The sequence below is a fragment of the Chrysochloris asiatica genome, unplaced genomic scaffold, assembly GCF_000296735.1.
Source record: "Chrysochloris asiatica unplaced genomic scaffold, ChrAsi1.0 scaffold00007, whole genome shotgun sequence".
NCBI lineage: Eukaryota > Metazoa > Chordata > Mammalia > Afrosoricida > Chrysochloridae > Chrysochloris > Chrysochloris asiatica.
The window spans coordinates 7,343,145-7,359,749 of NW_006408525.1; the positions used below are offsets into that span (position 1 = coordinate 7,343,145).

The window sequence follows — 16,605 nt, forward strand, 5'->3', positions numbered from 1 at the left end:
CAATGCATCATCATCCAACCAAAGGGTATACACTACAAGCCTGCCCCCCCCCCAGTCGTCAGCACACAGCCCCTCTCCCTCTCTGGGTCTGAAGTCCCCAGTTGCCTCATCTCTCCAGGTCATCGTCTCTGCCTCCATCTCTGGTGTGTGTCACTGCTTCTCTGGGTAGGGTCCCAGTCTCTGTTCTTCTCCCTTCTACTGCTTCTTCTGAAAGTCAGCACAAGTACAGTAAACTTGGAAAAATAAACTATTATTCAAGTAGAACACGTACCACATAGTATATTTATGTTAGTCTTTACTTTTCCTGTGTCTCTTCCCCTCTCTGTCATTCCCTATGTCTGAGTCTCTGCTTTTGTCTCAGTCTCCCCCACATATTTTTTTCTTCTTTCCTTCCTTCCTACCTCCTTTCTTCTTCCTGTACATTTCTTCTCTCACCCCATATCTCTTCTTACTTCCCACACTCCCTGTTTTCCTTCACTGTGGTATGACCTTTGTCTGATATACCGTCGGATACATTTTATGTTTATGCTATATGCACACACATTCCTATATTTCCCCTTCTTTCATAAAAGGTAGCACACACTATACATATATTTTGCACATTATTATTTTACTTAAAAATACTTCCTGGAAATTAGTCCTTTTGCTTGAGTGTTTTGCATTCCAGAAAATTAGGACTCAATCTTTAAGTTTAATTAACCAAGATATGATGTAGTTTCCTGATTCTGATTTTAGACCACAATTTCTGGGTTATTCAGTTTTATGTAGAAATAATGAGTCCAATTTAGGTGATTTGAAAAGTAAGACTGTTGCCTATTTTCACACATCTGTCCTTAAGTATTTTCGTTAAATGAAGTGGCGTTTGTAAGATACTGCCTTACCTTGGACATGCAGCAGGAGGCAGCAGAGGGATAGAATTCATGCGTCTTTAAATGTGTGCTAGTGAATGAATGACTCTCTGAGATGGAGATTTCTTTTAAAGACAAAACAATCACTCGTCAAACTCCCTCTTTTGTCCCGTGTGAAAATATTTACTAGTCACCTGTCACTTGGAAGATTTCTTAGTTACCACAAGATCAACTTAGACTACCATTCCATAGGCATTACAGAGATTGCTTTATAAATTATTAGAGTTTAAAAGATGTCCCATTCAGTTATCATCTGTTACTCTTCCTTTGAGTTTTTTTCTGTAATATCAGTGTTGTAGAACATTTTAAATTAAGAGTGAAAATATAAAGGAGTTAGAAATCAATCTTTGAACTTCTTGTGTGGTGCTGTAGGGTCAGCAGTGGAAAGGAAACCACAATCAGTAGTTCAAACCCACCAGCTGCTCCTTAGAAATCCTACACAGGGTTGCTATGAGTTGCAACCAACTAGAAGGTACTTAACAGATCAGTCTTTATGAGAGGATAAAATTTTAGATTATGTAAATCAATTTTTGTTTTCTCAAGTTTTAGAAATTGTAGATTCTTTTTGAATTCCAGATGCGTTTAAAATTCATGTTACTGTGTTGTTCTATACTACTTTTGTCATTTTATTTCTTTTAAATGCTTCTACCAATACTTTTTAATAAACTTTGTCTAAAGAGCAGTTTTAGGTTTACTGAGGTTCCCTGGTTACCTCCTCCCTTCGTGCACAGTTCCTCTACTATTAACATCTTTCATTCCTGTGTTGCATTTGTTGATACAATTGATAAGTCAATGTTGATATATGAGGAGCTCCTAAAAGTTCATGCAGAAATTCCATTATCTTTCAATTCCACAATTCCATGAAGGTTTTGAATCCCCCTCATATTATTATTGGGGTCATTGTGTGCCACTATAGGACAAGGACTGGACTGGTAACCAAAGGTCAGTGGTTCAAACCTACCAGCCACTTTTTGGAAACTTTTACAGAGTCACTATGAGTCAGAATCAACTTGATGGCACTTAACAACAATAATATATATTATTGTTAACAACAGTCCATTGTTTATATTAGGGTTTACTCATTTTTGTGTTCTTAATCTAGTTTTATAAATCTGAGTATATTTTTATGGCTGTAAAACTTTTTGTGTGTGTGCTGAATATAGGAAGTGTAGAACCAAAGGGAAGTTTATCCTTTTTTTTTTTTGTTCAGAATCTGAGAGAGGAATCCATATCAAACTAATGATTCATTTTGAAAATTGGGAGGAGAAATTCGTTAGGTACAAATAAAGGCATATCTTTTTCATTCCTAACACTAAAAGTTGTAAGTTTCTTCAAGAGGACAGCTACTATATGGGTTATGGTCGATTAATGAATAATTTTGCCACTTTTCCACTGACAAATTAAAATGGATATACAGCAAAGTCTTTTGTCTATGTTTTTGTTGTCGTTTCCTTTTACAGTCTTTATAGAGGCATTGAGAGGACAAAACATCCAATTTGCTAGGATGCCAAATATTTAATGTTAGGAAGACATGTCTAAGTCCTTTGATTATGTTTTTAAAATTTATTTGTGGAAAGCTTGCCAGCTCCAAATCCTACCATTTCAGAGTTTATGAATTCTTAAAGACGATTCATCTTGTAATTAAAAACTGTAGTTGAGCATGAAGCTGTGTGAGCGGCACCAGTGGATTATAAATAGGGGAAAAATGTCTCCACAGAGCTTTTAGCTGCTTGTCTGAAACACTCTCGTGCCACCATTCCCACCCACTGCCATCACTGGGCATGCTCAACATGCACTATCCTAACAGCCTGTTGAGTTAAACAGTTTAAAGAAATGACTTGCTTGTGATCTCTTTTTCTTCTTTTTCCAGTTGATTCGATGTCATCAGTCTCGTGGTGGAGCCTGCGGAGACAACATTCAGTCTTATACTGCCACAGTTATTAGTGCTGCTAAAGTGAGTCCCTCACTTGTCTCAAAGAGATGATTACGTGGTGTGATTATCAAGTTTCTCTCCCCTTCTTTTCAGACCCAAATGAGAAATCAGCTTTCAGAAGCTAATCAGATTTGCTACTCATGGGAATTGGTTACTACATGATTTGATAGTTAATGTCTCAAGATTCATAAAGAGTGCTTTATTTTCTATTGTAATGACTATAGGACTTATACTTACCCTTTTTACAATGTTTAAGTTGTTACCTAGATTAAAGGCTGCTGGTGCTGTAGCATAAGCACTGAACTGCTAAACACAAGGCCAGCAGTTCATACCCACAGCCCCTCCTTGGAAACTATGAGTTGGAACCAACTTAATGGTACTCATAGATAACAGCATCTAGATGAAAACCCTCAGGGAGATGGAGTGACACATTGGTAGCACCACTGAGCTCAGACATCACTATGATTGGGAGGATGCCACAGGCCCAGGTTCTGTTGTGAACCAGAACCTACTCAGTGGCACTTCATTAACGCCGCTTTTCAAAGAAACTTCAGCGTGTTTTAAGAGTGACTTGTCGATTCTCTGTGAATTGTACCATTCTACCTACACTGGCATCTCTTTGCATCTTCTAATATTTTTTTGTCTTCGTGACATAAAAAGAGTATCATTCCTGAAGAAAACTTGAACCAAACCACTGGCACATCCAGAGATTGTGGGGGCTTTCCCCCCACCCCTGCATGTTTGTCAAGTGAGTTCTTTTCTTGTGTGGGGTTTAATTTTGATGTTGGCTGGTAAACTTCATGCTGATTATAAGGTATTCTTATAACCACTATCCTTTTGAATTGTGAAGTATACAACAAAACAATTCTAATAATAGGGATGACACAGTGAATCGAAATGACAGCATGTAATCGAAAGCACAACTATACAGAAAAGAACAACAGTTTAAAGCAAACCGCAGGGAGGGAATCAAAGGTCACACCGTTTTATGTAAAACAAATACAGAAAGCCTCCAGGATTGATCACAAATGCTTACATGATGTGTTTTAGAATGTGTTCCTTGTTTTGATGAGAGAAGCTCTGCATGTTTTTCACTTACAGGGGGAAATACTGAACAAGTCTATATAACACTATATATATTTTAGATTTCAGAAACATGTGTAACGAGATGAGTTTGTTTTTCCTTTCCATTGTACGTACAAAAATTACGACGATTCTTTCAAAGAAAGACAATCAAAGACCGAATAATTAGTCAACAGTTCTAATGTTGTTTATTAAGTTTGTAGTAGATTCACAAATTGTACGTATTCAGTTTGGTTCTCATCTCTTTATCTTCTTCATACAATTTGATCAGAACTGCTGATTGTACTATCATTTTGAGTTAGTATCCATTATGGGATGGATGACACTTTCCCTACATTATACCTGTGAACTGTGAAGCATGTACTAATGCCATCCATATGTGGATTTTAACCAGTGACATTGAGGACAACACCTTAATTCAGTCAATTTGGCAGAAGCCATTGCTTACCAATAGATTGATTGGAATTTAGTGGCATCCCATTATCTCCTGAATAATGTGTGTAGTATTTGTTTGTTTTTGCCAGACTGTAATGTTTATTCATCCTCACAATTGTACATTTAGAAGGTGAAGGAAAAGCATATTCATGAACATAAAAAACACCTATTTAATGGTAGTCTTGTTTGTGTGTATGAGCCATTTTCTGACCGTTCTGTGTGTGTCTGTATACAAAGAAACCTGTGAGAGCTGGGACTTAACAAGACTGCCTTGTTTTTCTGGGTTTCCTATCTTCCTGTTGACTTCTGGACTCCTGAGGGAGAGGTGCATGAATACTTTGAAATTTCTTAGAAAATTTCTCAAAACTCACACTTGAAATAAAGTTACTCTTAATTTCACTTCCAAGATACGGATATTTTATATAGAAAAAATTTGAAGTTTAGAATACCCTACCCATCCAAAATGGTGGTTTCTCCTAGCGAGATGTATTAGGTATTATATGCTTTGATTTACATAAGCTTCTGAAGTACACAATTCCCCTTTTACATAATAACTACATCCATGTGACATCTCTAATTAAATAGTATAACTCTAACTGTATTCTTTTGTTACTATTACATTTTCAATGATGTGTATCTTACAGTTCATTATATAAGCTTTTTTAGTCATCTTATTTCATACCTTTTTCTCCTAAAAATGTCTATTTTTATTCTTACCTTCTTTTTACTATTATTTTACCACAAAGAATTCCTTATATTCTTATTATATTAGCATGTTCACTTGGGAAAGTTTATTATGTTCTTGTTTTTTTTTTTGATAACAAAAGTTACCTTAAAAAGCAAACATACAAACTCATAAAGATATCTCTACATCTCTAGGACTAGAAACCTCTGTTAAATTCAGTAAAATATGTAAAAATAGAAATGGTAATAGTGCAAAGATTCTTCCAGAGATTAGAAAGAGATTCTACCTAATCCTGTTTTATGGTATTACATCACTTTGATACCAAAACTTGTCGAGTATTTTGAGAAAGGGAATTTACAGCCCTTACTACTTATAAACATACCCAAGCCCACTGTTGTTGAGCCAACTCCAACTCATCATGACTCTAAAGGGCACAGGAGAACTTCCACGCGATGCTCTGAAGGCTGTCAATCTTTATTGACCAGAAGGCCACATCTGTTTCTCCAGAGTGGCTGAGGCTCAAACCACTGACGTTATGGTTAGCAGCCAAGTGCTTTAACCATGCGCACCACCAGCAATCCTTGTTCATGAGCATAAATGTGGAAACTCCTAAACAATATTAGCGCAAAAAAAAAAAAAAGAAGAAGAAGACTAGTAAGGTAAGAATAATGTGCCATGATCTATTTGGGATAATTCTACATTATTAGTTTGGTCTGTCACTCAGACAGAATAAAGGAGAAAAATTATATAATCATCTCAATTATTCCACACAAAGTGTTTGTTAAAATCTTTTAGTAAGTAGTTTCTAGTGCTCTACAGTTATATTTTTATCAAATTATCAAACATATTAAGCATGATCATGTTAAAGTCTGAATCTAATCATTCTAGTCTGTTTCTCTTGCATGTTGTTTCCTGGTCCCATTCATGAAGTTTCGTTTGCCTGGTAAATGCTGATTGTGTATCAGAAATTACCCTAAAATCAATTTCTAAATTCAATTTTTTGATAGGTGCTGTGAAGTTGAATCTCAACTCATGGCAGCCCTGTGGAATGAGTAGAAGTGTGCCGTTGGGTTTTCTAGGCTGTAATCTTTATGGATGCAGATCTCCAGGTTTTTCTCCCGAGTAGCTACTGGGTGGGTCCAACATGCAGCTGAGCACTTCCTCATTGCTCTTCCAGAGTTCTTTATTTAGGATAGTATGTTCCACTCCTCGGAAACCCTATCTAGGGTCGCTATGAGTCAGAACCGACTCTGCAGCACTGAACAACAACTCTTTATTATCTTGTTTTAAATATTCAGCATCTTCAAGCAGAGTTTAAGCAAACAAACAAGCAAGCAAGCAAGGTAGCAGCAGACTCCAACAAAACAACGTTTTCTCCAGTTTTCCTAGTTGATAGTATCTAGTCTGCCACTAAAGGGAACAAAATTTCTTCTTGTTTATGATCATTTCTATAATTTCTAGGTAATAAGTCTTAATCTTTGCTTGGCATTATTTAATTACCAAATTAAATTGACTAGTTAGGAAAATGAATTTTAGCTTTTCAAACAGTGATAACAAGGTATATTGTTCACTGTAGAATAAGCACTGGATTGCTTACCACAAGGTCGGCAGTTTAAACCTACCAGCCACTCCTTGGAAATGCTATATAAGGTCATTATGATTTGGATCTGACTAAATAGTACTTACAAGAATAAAAAGTACTTTTTTGAGACCTAACATGAAAAATATGTAAAAACCCTTGTAGCATGTACTGTTTAGTTGAAATATCTTTCTCTTGAAAGGGTAATCATTTATCTTTTTTTCTCTCTGATGACAACTTCCTATGTTGCTTCACAGAATCTATGTAGGCATTTTGTTACATAGAGGGATTAATTTTTAAATTTTGTTCTTTTTTCCTCACAGTGCAATTGTTAGGATGTACATATTTATTATATAAGTAGTTTTAACTCTTTACAGGGATTAATCTTTTTATGTTTTCTGGATTTAAAAGTGCTATTTAAAATTAATCTTTATATTTTTAGACTTTCCCCTTTGATTTTAAGAAAAATTTATTTGCCTTTATTGTAAAGAACATGGTTGGTTGGTTGGTTATGTGCCCCGGAGTCAGTTCCGACTCATAGCGTCTCTGTACAGGGGTTCTGAAGCAGTAAATCTTTACGAGAGTAGAAAGCTTCATGTTTCTCCTGCGGAACAGTTGGTAGTTTCGAACTGCTGACCTTGCGGTTTGCAGCCCGATTAATAACCACTACGCTACTTCTTGTTGTTAAGTGCCATCAAGTTGGTTCCGACCCATAGCAACCCTGTACAGGGTTTCTGAGGCTGTAAATCTTGACGGGAACAGAAAGCCTCATCTTTCTCCCACGCAACAGCTGGTAGTTTCGAACTGCTGACCTTAAGGTTCGCAGCCCGATTTGTAACTACTACGCTACTAGAGCTCCTTAAAACATGAGGGGGCTTCAAAAACTTCATGGAAACACACAATTGTTTAACTTTTGAAATTGGATTAGTCTGGTAACCTATAATATTTTAGCTACTGTCCTCAAAATGGATTTATTTGATTCTCCCTTTAATGTCTTTTAACTCCAGAGTAGTAAATTGACTTCATAACAATGCCTCTGTTTTGTCTCGTTATTACGTAACTCCTTAATGACAACTAGCAGCTGGAGTGAAAGTAGCGCCATCATTACTGATGGATAAGCGAGGACAACTTACACGATGTGGGAAAGGTTAAATATGACTATTGACACTTTAGCAAATCTGTTGACAACAGAACAGCGTTCCTTGCTAATTGGAATTATAGATCATAGTGGATTATCTCACACTTTCTAGTTTAACATTCAGCTTTCTTATGACCGCAGTTTAGTTCCGTGGGTTCGCTAGCTAATAGGAAATCTAATGAACTTTCTTTTATGTTAGCTCAACTTTTGAGGAAACTCAGGCTAAATTATTACTTCCATCTGGCTGAATGAGCTCTGGTAGTGTAGGGGTTACGAATCGGTCAGCAGTTTGAAACTATCAGCAGTTCCGCGGGAGAAAGATGAGGCTTTCTGCTCCTGTAAAAATATACAGCCTCGGAAACCCTGTACAGGGTCGCTATCAGTCGGAACCGACTCCACGACACATCACCAACTAGCCAGCCATCTGGCTGAATTAGATTTTTATATTTTAATTTTTCCTTGGTCTTCATTTATTTTGAATATGCATTTGAAGATAGAAGATATTCTTATAAGCCTTTAGTATACACACTTTTACAATTGACAAATTGATGTGAAGTGAATATGATATATTAAAACTGTTAATGACAACATTATATACCCATTCTTCACTTACTGACAGATTCCAAAGACCAGGTCATTGTGTGAAAATAGGCATATTGCGAAATGGAAGATAATTACATCAGATCACAAAATGCAGGGTGACATGGTTACAGAACTGTCAAATTTCAGTATTGTACAATTGCCAAACCACTGAGAATCATGGTCCACTTAAGTTGACACACAACCTTAACCGTCATGGCCACGGTTACTCTTGCCTTCATCCTTCATATTAAGAAAATCAGGAGAGTTTCTGCTGTTGTAAAAAATGTGACATATTTAACCACACATATATTGATAAGTGATGAGTAGAACATTAGTGCCTATGGATTTGGTTTGAGTAGGACAAATTCTGCATAGAGGCAAAGATCTTTAATAATGGGGAAAAAATTCAGTACTTCTCTGTCACCTCATGCATTAGACTTTATTATGAAAGTTAATGAGCTATGATTGAGGAATAGTGCTGTTTTTCCACTAACTGCCTGTTATGTTTTAGATTTAGATTTTCCCCACATAATTAGTTGACCACACTGATAGTTATGCATTTCTAAAAAATATGAAGAACTCTGGGTAAAATGAGTTGCTGGCTATGAAATACACTAATTTGTCCCTGCCTTCCTGTACATGGAGCTTTTCCCTAAGTTCCTTTATATTAACTTTTCCTATTACCTAAGAGTTTGCATTTTGTTGTTGTTGGTGGTGGTGTTTTTTATTTGCTCTAGTTCTTTTAGTTTTATTCCTATTCATTGATCTAAGAGCACAAAATAACAGGCGCTCAGGGGCAAATGGGGAGGATACACAACCAAAGACCAGAACTACAAGGCATTCCTTTGATAAAGGGATAGCTCCGTTGAAGTGGGAGCATCTCCATTAGCAGTAATGGATAAGTCCATCAGCTGAGGCAGCTCAGAGGTTAATCAGGCTTCCTGGCCAGCTCTTGACATCAATACGCTGTGGCGCCGATTCTGTTGGTCCTTTAGAGGCTTTCCTGACAACACCCTAACAGATCATGTGTAAGTCATTTCTTGTGAATTATTGAAACAAACGTTTGACTACTAATTGATGAACGCTAATGTGTTTTATAATCACTGCAGTTTGAATTTTTAGCACTAAACAAAACAGTTACAATTGATCTGTGGCTTTTTCTCTTGGTTTCAGTCAGTTGTTTGTGATCTTTTTGCTTCAGTCCAGCAGATGGCTTTGCTGGCCATTTTATTTAAATGTTCATAGGATGCATTATTATGGTTTTCATTTTTTTCTTCCATCGTATTTTTGTTGTGAAGTGCCATTGAGTCGGTTCCGACCCGTAGTGACCCAGTGTAGGGTTTCCAAGGAACAGCTGGTGAGCTTGAACCGCCGACCTTGCAGTTCAGACGGCTTTGCAGTCTGCCGCATTAGCCCACAGTGCCACAGCAGAACTCTATTCTTCCATCACACATCTGAAAAAATAATTGAATAGTAGATATTTAGTTTTCAATTAATTGGCCATCCAGCAGATCTGACTAGTGCTGTCCGATCCAAATGACTTCATCTGAGTAGGACAGTAACTACATTCCGTATTCATGAAGTGTGAAATCATGAGTAATAACAGGAATGGATTATAAGGCATTGTAGGAAACTCAGACTCTGGAGACAGACTGTCTTACATTTGAATTATGACTCTGTCATTGGCTTGCTCTTTGAGCTGTCATTTTATTTAACTTCTTTAGTCCCAGTTTTCTCTTCTGTAGAACTTGGGGAATTTATTTCTAGTGTAAATTATGTGGTATCTTAATAGACGTTTTCATATCAAATACCACTTTTTCAATTTAAGTCATATAATTTAATTTCAGCCCAGTTGTTGTTTAAATCACATTTGGGTCTAAAACAAACATCCAAACAAAACCCCCCCTATAAAGTTAGAATTAGAATCACCATGTGTTTAATAATTTGTATTTTAAAATTTAGCGATTGCATATACAGAATATAGATTAAGTTATTTTTCCACCATAATCATTTTAGAATAGAGTTCCTTTATACTTAAGCCTTTATAGTCTGTTATATTAATACCACTCTTGATTTTGTTCTTTACATCATTTATATTGAAGCTAGTTAGACTGAATATACTTTAATCAGTGTTTGTGTGTGCGTGTGCGTGTTTGTGTGTATTATTGCTAGTGATAGAGAAAAGCTGATCAAATTGCTATTGGATGATGTTGTAAACAAGACCTGAATGAGCTCAATAAATGGTTATTTTATCATGGTGATAAGGAAAACTAGAAAGCTGTCTTAATGTTCTGTGGAAATTACTACTTATATTTGTGATTAATGTTCTGTGATTGTGTCATACATAAAAATTTTAAAGTCTTGTATTTTGAACAGTTTGAAGACTGCATGCCCTGGAAAATGGTCTCAAATAAGGTTCTAATGATGATAAACATTAATACTGAAAATTAATTTGAAGTATTTTAAAAATATGAGAATTGGAGAAAAAGCCCTATTTCTGGATACATATATATTCTATAATGTGACCATATAATCTAGGTTGCATTTTTTTAATTCTCATTATGAGATTCTTCTTAATGTGTATGAATTCTATAGTTTTCTCTTTCAACTGTCTTCCCTTTCAGATGAAATAATCATTTCTTAAAAGTATTTCTTTTTGTAAAAGCACATGAAAATATTAAGACAATGAGATTTACATAAAAGATAAAGTACTCACATAGTTGACTATTCTATTTCCTTTGAATAGCATAGAACTTAAATATAGTAGTAAAATATCTTTAATTGGAATAGTATATTAGCAGCATTGCATTGAATTTTCTATTACGAGAGAGAAACGACTCCTTTTTGGTAATTTTGTATGCTGTTTCACTTATATAGTAATTAGTATCTTGAACAGGGACTGTTTTACGCATATCAAACCTTTGACATGCCATGTCAGGATTTACTTTGCAAGAACACATAGAGGTATTAGTTCTAGAAAGTAGATCTTTTAAGATACATACAATAAGGGGGGGAATAAATATTTCATGTAAAATTTTATACACTCATGTAAAACAAAGCTCTTTATCCACCTTTGATTTTATTCTGAAACGAATACTGATTTCTTAACTAAAATTCAAGAGTGTTGTAAAAGTCAGACTGAATTTCTGTGGTACTTCTCTTAAAACCACTTCTATATAAATGCAAGAGAATAAAGGATTTTAAAATTCATTGCATATGAGTTAATAGAAAGTGTATTTCTGTTTTGAAGTCAAATCCTGTGGGAGGTCTTATCTTTGCCTTTCATTTGATAGACATTGAAGACTGGTCTGACCATGGTTGGGAAAGTGGTAACCCAGTTAACCGGCACCCTGCCTTCCGGTGTGACAGAAGATGATGTTGCCATCCATAGTAATTCACGACGGAGTCCCTTGGTCCCAGGCATAATCACAGTTATTGACACTGAAACAGTTGGCGAGGGCCAGGTAATAAGAATTTCCGCTACATTTAATGAGCGTTAAAAGCAGAGACTGGACTGACTAAGAATATCATTTGGAACCAAAATCAGCCAGTATGTACTTAGCCTAAGAGAGCATTAATTTAAAATTCCAGAAATTGAGATTATTTCATGTTAGAATTTTTTTCAACAAATACATGTTTCAACCTGTTATTTAAGATACTAGAGATGTTTCATATGTGAAGATAAGATTGAAGTTCTAAGAAATTCCTCTTGTTATATTTTTATTGGGACATTTCTTTATAAATATATAATTATATCTTTATATTGTTCTTTTCATAATACTGCTTTGATTTTGATTATAATGATGCTTTTTATAAACTAAATTATAAGACTAGGCTTGCGCATATCAGGAATCTAAAAAGACCTTGCATATTTGGGAGGGAAAAAATTAATGAATATTATTGTAGATAAAATGTTAATTTTCTTATAAATAGTAAAAGAAATACATGAAACCTAAGTATAGCATATCATCATACATGATAACAGTTTACTACAAAATCCTGTATCTTCAGATAAAGCAAGTCATTTAAATTTTTTTTTTTAACCTAGATTCAGAAATCTTTAGGAACAATGATTATAAACATGAAACAGCATTTTATGCTTGCATTTTAATCTTACTGGTGAAAAAGACCTATATAATTGGATTCTTGTATTTCCCCTTTGTGCTCCTGAGCATTATTATTATGGTTTGTCAAATATGTTTCTGAGCAGAGGGGAAAGTTGTTTTTTTTAGGATTCTAGTAGTTTGTAATCATTCTTATAAAAAATATGATCTAAAATCAATTCCTAAAGTAACTGAGGGGCTAACCAAAACGTTCAATCCCACCACCTGCTCCTTAGAAACACTACATAGGGCCTTTATGAATTGGAACCAACCCACAGTGCTTAATGATAACAGCAAGAGGAGTTAAGAGGAAAATCTCATTTCTGAAATAAAAATTACTTGTTTTATATAGAGTACAACATATTTAATTTTGTATTCAGAGCATGAGCTTTTTGAAGCCCTTTGCTTTTTTAAATTGAATTCATTTTGAAGTTATTACAGATAGTATGGTGCAAATATGCACGTGTGCCCTTCACTTAGTTTCCTCCACCTTTCCCCTCAGCGTGACTTCTTACGTAGTTGAAGTATAATATAAAAAACTCAGATTTTTATTACTTAAAAAAATTGCTGAAATTAAAAAAAAAATGTTGATACTGAATTCTATATATAGCAAAAAAAATATCTTTTAGGAATCCACTGGAAAAAATTAAAGTTAAACATTTAGCATCTTCTCATGGTGTAATTCCTATTGTAACATTACAAGATCCTTCAAAAAATGTTTAATTAAAAGAATAACTTTGAAATTCTGGGTTATTGAATTTAACTGTGATATTTTATATGAAATCTGAATAATAGTTGATTTTTCTCTCCCTCATTTTTACTTTGTGGCTAACCAATTATTGTTGTGGGCTTGCAGTCTTGTTTAAAACTGTTTTTTAATGAAGTGCTAGCAAAGTTTTCAGTGAAATGTAATGATTATTTTTTGTTTTGTTTTATTAATTAAGTAAAGTAGATAGACTCATAAAAGTGTTCTCCTTTTAAGTCAGAATTAAATAAATAAGCCCTTAATGCTTTATGAGTCGTAAAGTGAAAATATTTTCTTTTGACCTTTGATTCTTGGTTCTTAATTAATTAATCTACAAGGTTACCTACATTTACTGTGAAGTAATAATTTCAACATTGTCTAGTCTGAAGGCTGTAAGTAAGTCTTAAAGATAGAGTATTTGTTGACTGACATTTGTGGTTATTTAAGAATAGAAAATGTTACTTCTTAATATTTTTTATGAAATTAAGAGGTGAGACTCATTAATGTATTTAATTACTGTAGTATAAGGCTATATTAAAAGAAAAATTGAAAATAGTTTAAAACTTAGCATATAAATGTATGTGTTCATTGTGGATTGGTGTTTCATTCCTGTCCTTCATTAACTTTTTATGACTTTAAAAAGGAATTTTCAGTAGTGACTTTAGGAATATTTAAATGGAATTGTAACAGTTTCTTTTTGTGTGATTAATATGTTGGGAACACTTGAAAGATGTTTATTAGAAAGTAGAAATCTTTGAAATGCTTATATTTGAAAGTTAACATCTGATGTAGAACATGAAACATTTTTCATTTTCTCTTATTGGTTGGGTATTATGATCTCTTTTTATTGCATATTCTGAAATTTTAACTTGATTTTAAAAATCTCTTATTAAGCAGCATATAAATTAATTTTCCATAAAAGGTGAGTTGCTATGTACATGTTAGAAGAATTATAAATATGTTTAAAGCACCCAGATTTCTTCAGATTCTAATACTGAACGTCTTTCTTTGATTAAGGTGAATCTGTTTTTTGTCAAGAAGACATTTTTGTCTCTGATTAATAGTTCAACTGGAGTATGAGGCTGTTTTTAGGTTTGCATGGCTTAATGTCATAGATTTATCACTTCTAGCTCTTTCCACTGATGTTTGACCTTAGCTGTAATGTTTTTTCTTTTTCTCATATATCTGAGGTCATAGAGTTGATATTACATTGACTTTTGCTGTTTAAATCCATTGAGCCTTTAATAAAGATATTTTCATGTTTACTGTGGTAGTGTATAAAATTTGACTCTTCGTCTTTCTGATGTTTAAATTGATTACTTTGATTTTATGATGACAGGATCATTGTTTAGTAACTGCATTAAGCCGGAATGGATTTGATTGACTTTGTGTCCATTTTTATCTGTGTTACTTTCATGTTTTATTTAAAAGCATTTCTTGACTGGGATGCATTGAGTGGCATAAATTGCCTCTACAGGTTTATATAATTGAAGTCATAATGGATAGTGACTACTAGTTAGCAAGCTGGAGAAATTTCTAATGAAAGAAAAAGGCTTCAAAATATAAGATACACACTTGAGCTATTTCTTGCCCTGAGAGTGAATGTTATTCATAATAATTTAATGATTTTATCTATCTTCTTGTTCAGACAATAAAAGTCAGTTTGTTCATCTTATATCAACTTTACTTTGTTTTAATACAGTCAAGTTATTAGTACATACTTAGGGGTCTTCCTGCCTAGTTAAGTGGTGAGTAAAAATTATGTCTTAGGAAAATTGTGTTTTACGGTCTCTGGTACTAATGGTGTGATGTTTTAGGGAAAATGATAATGCAGTGGAAATGGTCCTTCTAAAGTGCCTGCTTCTATAAATAGAATTAAGAAGGAAAGGAAACGGAATTTTATAAGATCAAGTATTAGAACAAAGCGTGAAAAATAGGAATACATACTTCATGTACTTCACGTTATAGGTCGTAATCCACTCGACAACAGTTAACAACAACAACAACATACTTCACATAGGGAAAGAAGTACAAATCCTCCCTCTTTGTGATGCCACCTATTGTAAGAGAAAGGTGTATCATTTATCGTGTTTCAGAAAGAGGGAAATACAAAAGCTAGAGATACAAATGAACTTTTTGAAGTCTCTTGTGCTATTTCTTTTTATTTAATTTTGAAATAATTATAGACAGTAAGTTGTAAATATATCCATGTGTCCTTTACTGAGCTTCCTCCCCCTTTCCCCTCATAATGACAACTTCAAAGCTGAAGTACAATATCAAAGATTCATATTCTTTTAAAAAAAAAAAACTTTATTATGAATTATGTGATAGTTTACATGGGAGAACATTAGTTTTACATTCATCCTATCATATATCGTTTCATTGCCATAGTTACAATCCGCTCCATGCATCATCAACCAACCATAGGGTATATATACACTGCAAACCTACCCCCTGGTCATCAGCACACAGCCCCTCTCTCTCCCTGGGTCTAGAGTCCCCAGCCGCTCCTTCTTTCCATGTCGTCGTCTCTTACTTCATCTTTGGCATCAGTGCTTCTCTGGGTACGGTCTTGTGCTCTGCTCTTCTTTGATGGTCCCAAGGACCTCTCTTCCTAGACTGCAAAGTCAATCACTCTCCTCCTTTTGCTACAAAAGGTCCTCCTTTACATTTCCAACTCTCACAATCAGTCCTGATAACAATTATTCACCATTGTATCACAAGAGACCCATCCCCATCTCCTTTCATTAGCCCCACCCAGACAGATTGGATACTATTCAGTGGAGATTCTACGTTCCTCCATACCCTCTGGATCTAGGCTCCCTCTTGAAAGCTTGTAAGCCAGTCACTTCTTGCCTTTATAGGCCCCCTCCCCCCATTTTGGATAGCCAATGTCCAAGTTGCCCATCCCTGTCTACTCTGTGTATGGAGGGGTGGGAATGATCCTTGCTGTAAAGATTTGTTCCCTTTTTTGAGCTACTGCATCCATAGGTGTTGGTCAAGTTCATCAAATTTTCTCAGATTACTCTTTTTATCCTCTTCTTTCTTCTTCTGGTTGGGCTCAGATCATCCAGTCATTGAAGCCAGATCAAGTGGGTATTATCTGCAAGTGCATATGCCCTCTCTTCTTATCAGCTAGATGCTTCACTCTCCACTCTAGTCCTCTGTGGTTATGTCACTGACTCTGGGCCCAAGAGTCCCCAGGTCTTGCCACATTGCTGGCCTTCCAGGTCTCCACCCGGATTCACAGGAGTCTATTGAACGCTGTAGGGCTTAGCTCACAGCTTCATTGCTGTTTTTCCCCCACTTCCCCTTATCGGTGACTAACGGTGACAAGTGTGTATTCCCACTGAGTCTTAGTCTTGGCAGGGGACCCAACCACTTGCCTTGATGTCTCCTGGGTGGGCAACTTTC

The 16,605-nt window shown here is 35.1% G+C and overlaps 1 protein-coding gene across 2 annotated transcripts in view; it reads left to right on the forward strand.

Moving 5' to 3' along the window:
- BCAS3 (breast carcinoma amplified sequence 3) overlaps positions 1-16,605 on the forward strand; it is a 701,971-nt gene that overhangs the window by 187,281 nt on the left and 498,085 nt on the right. For both annotated transcript variants that reach the window (XM_006832356.1, XM_006832357.1), the window contains exons 11-12: positions 2,779-2,862; positions 11,637-11,807. In XM_006832356.1, coding sequence (XP_006832419.1) covers positions 2,779-2,862; positions 11,637-11,807 — 255 coding nt within the window. The remainder of the gene's footprint in view (positions 1-2,778; positions 2,863-11,636; positions 11,808-16,605) is intronic.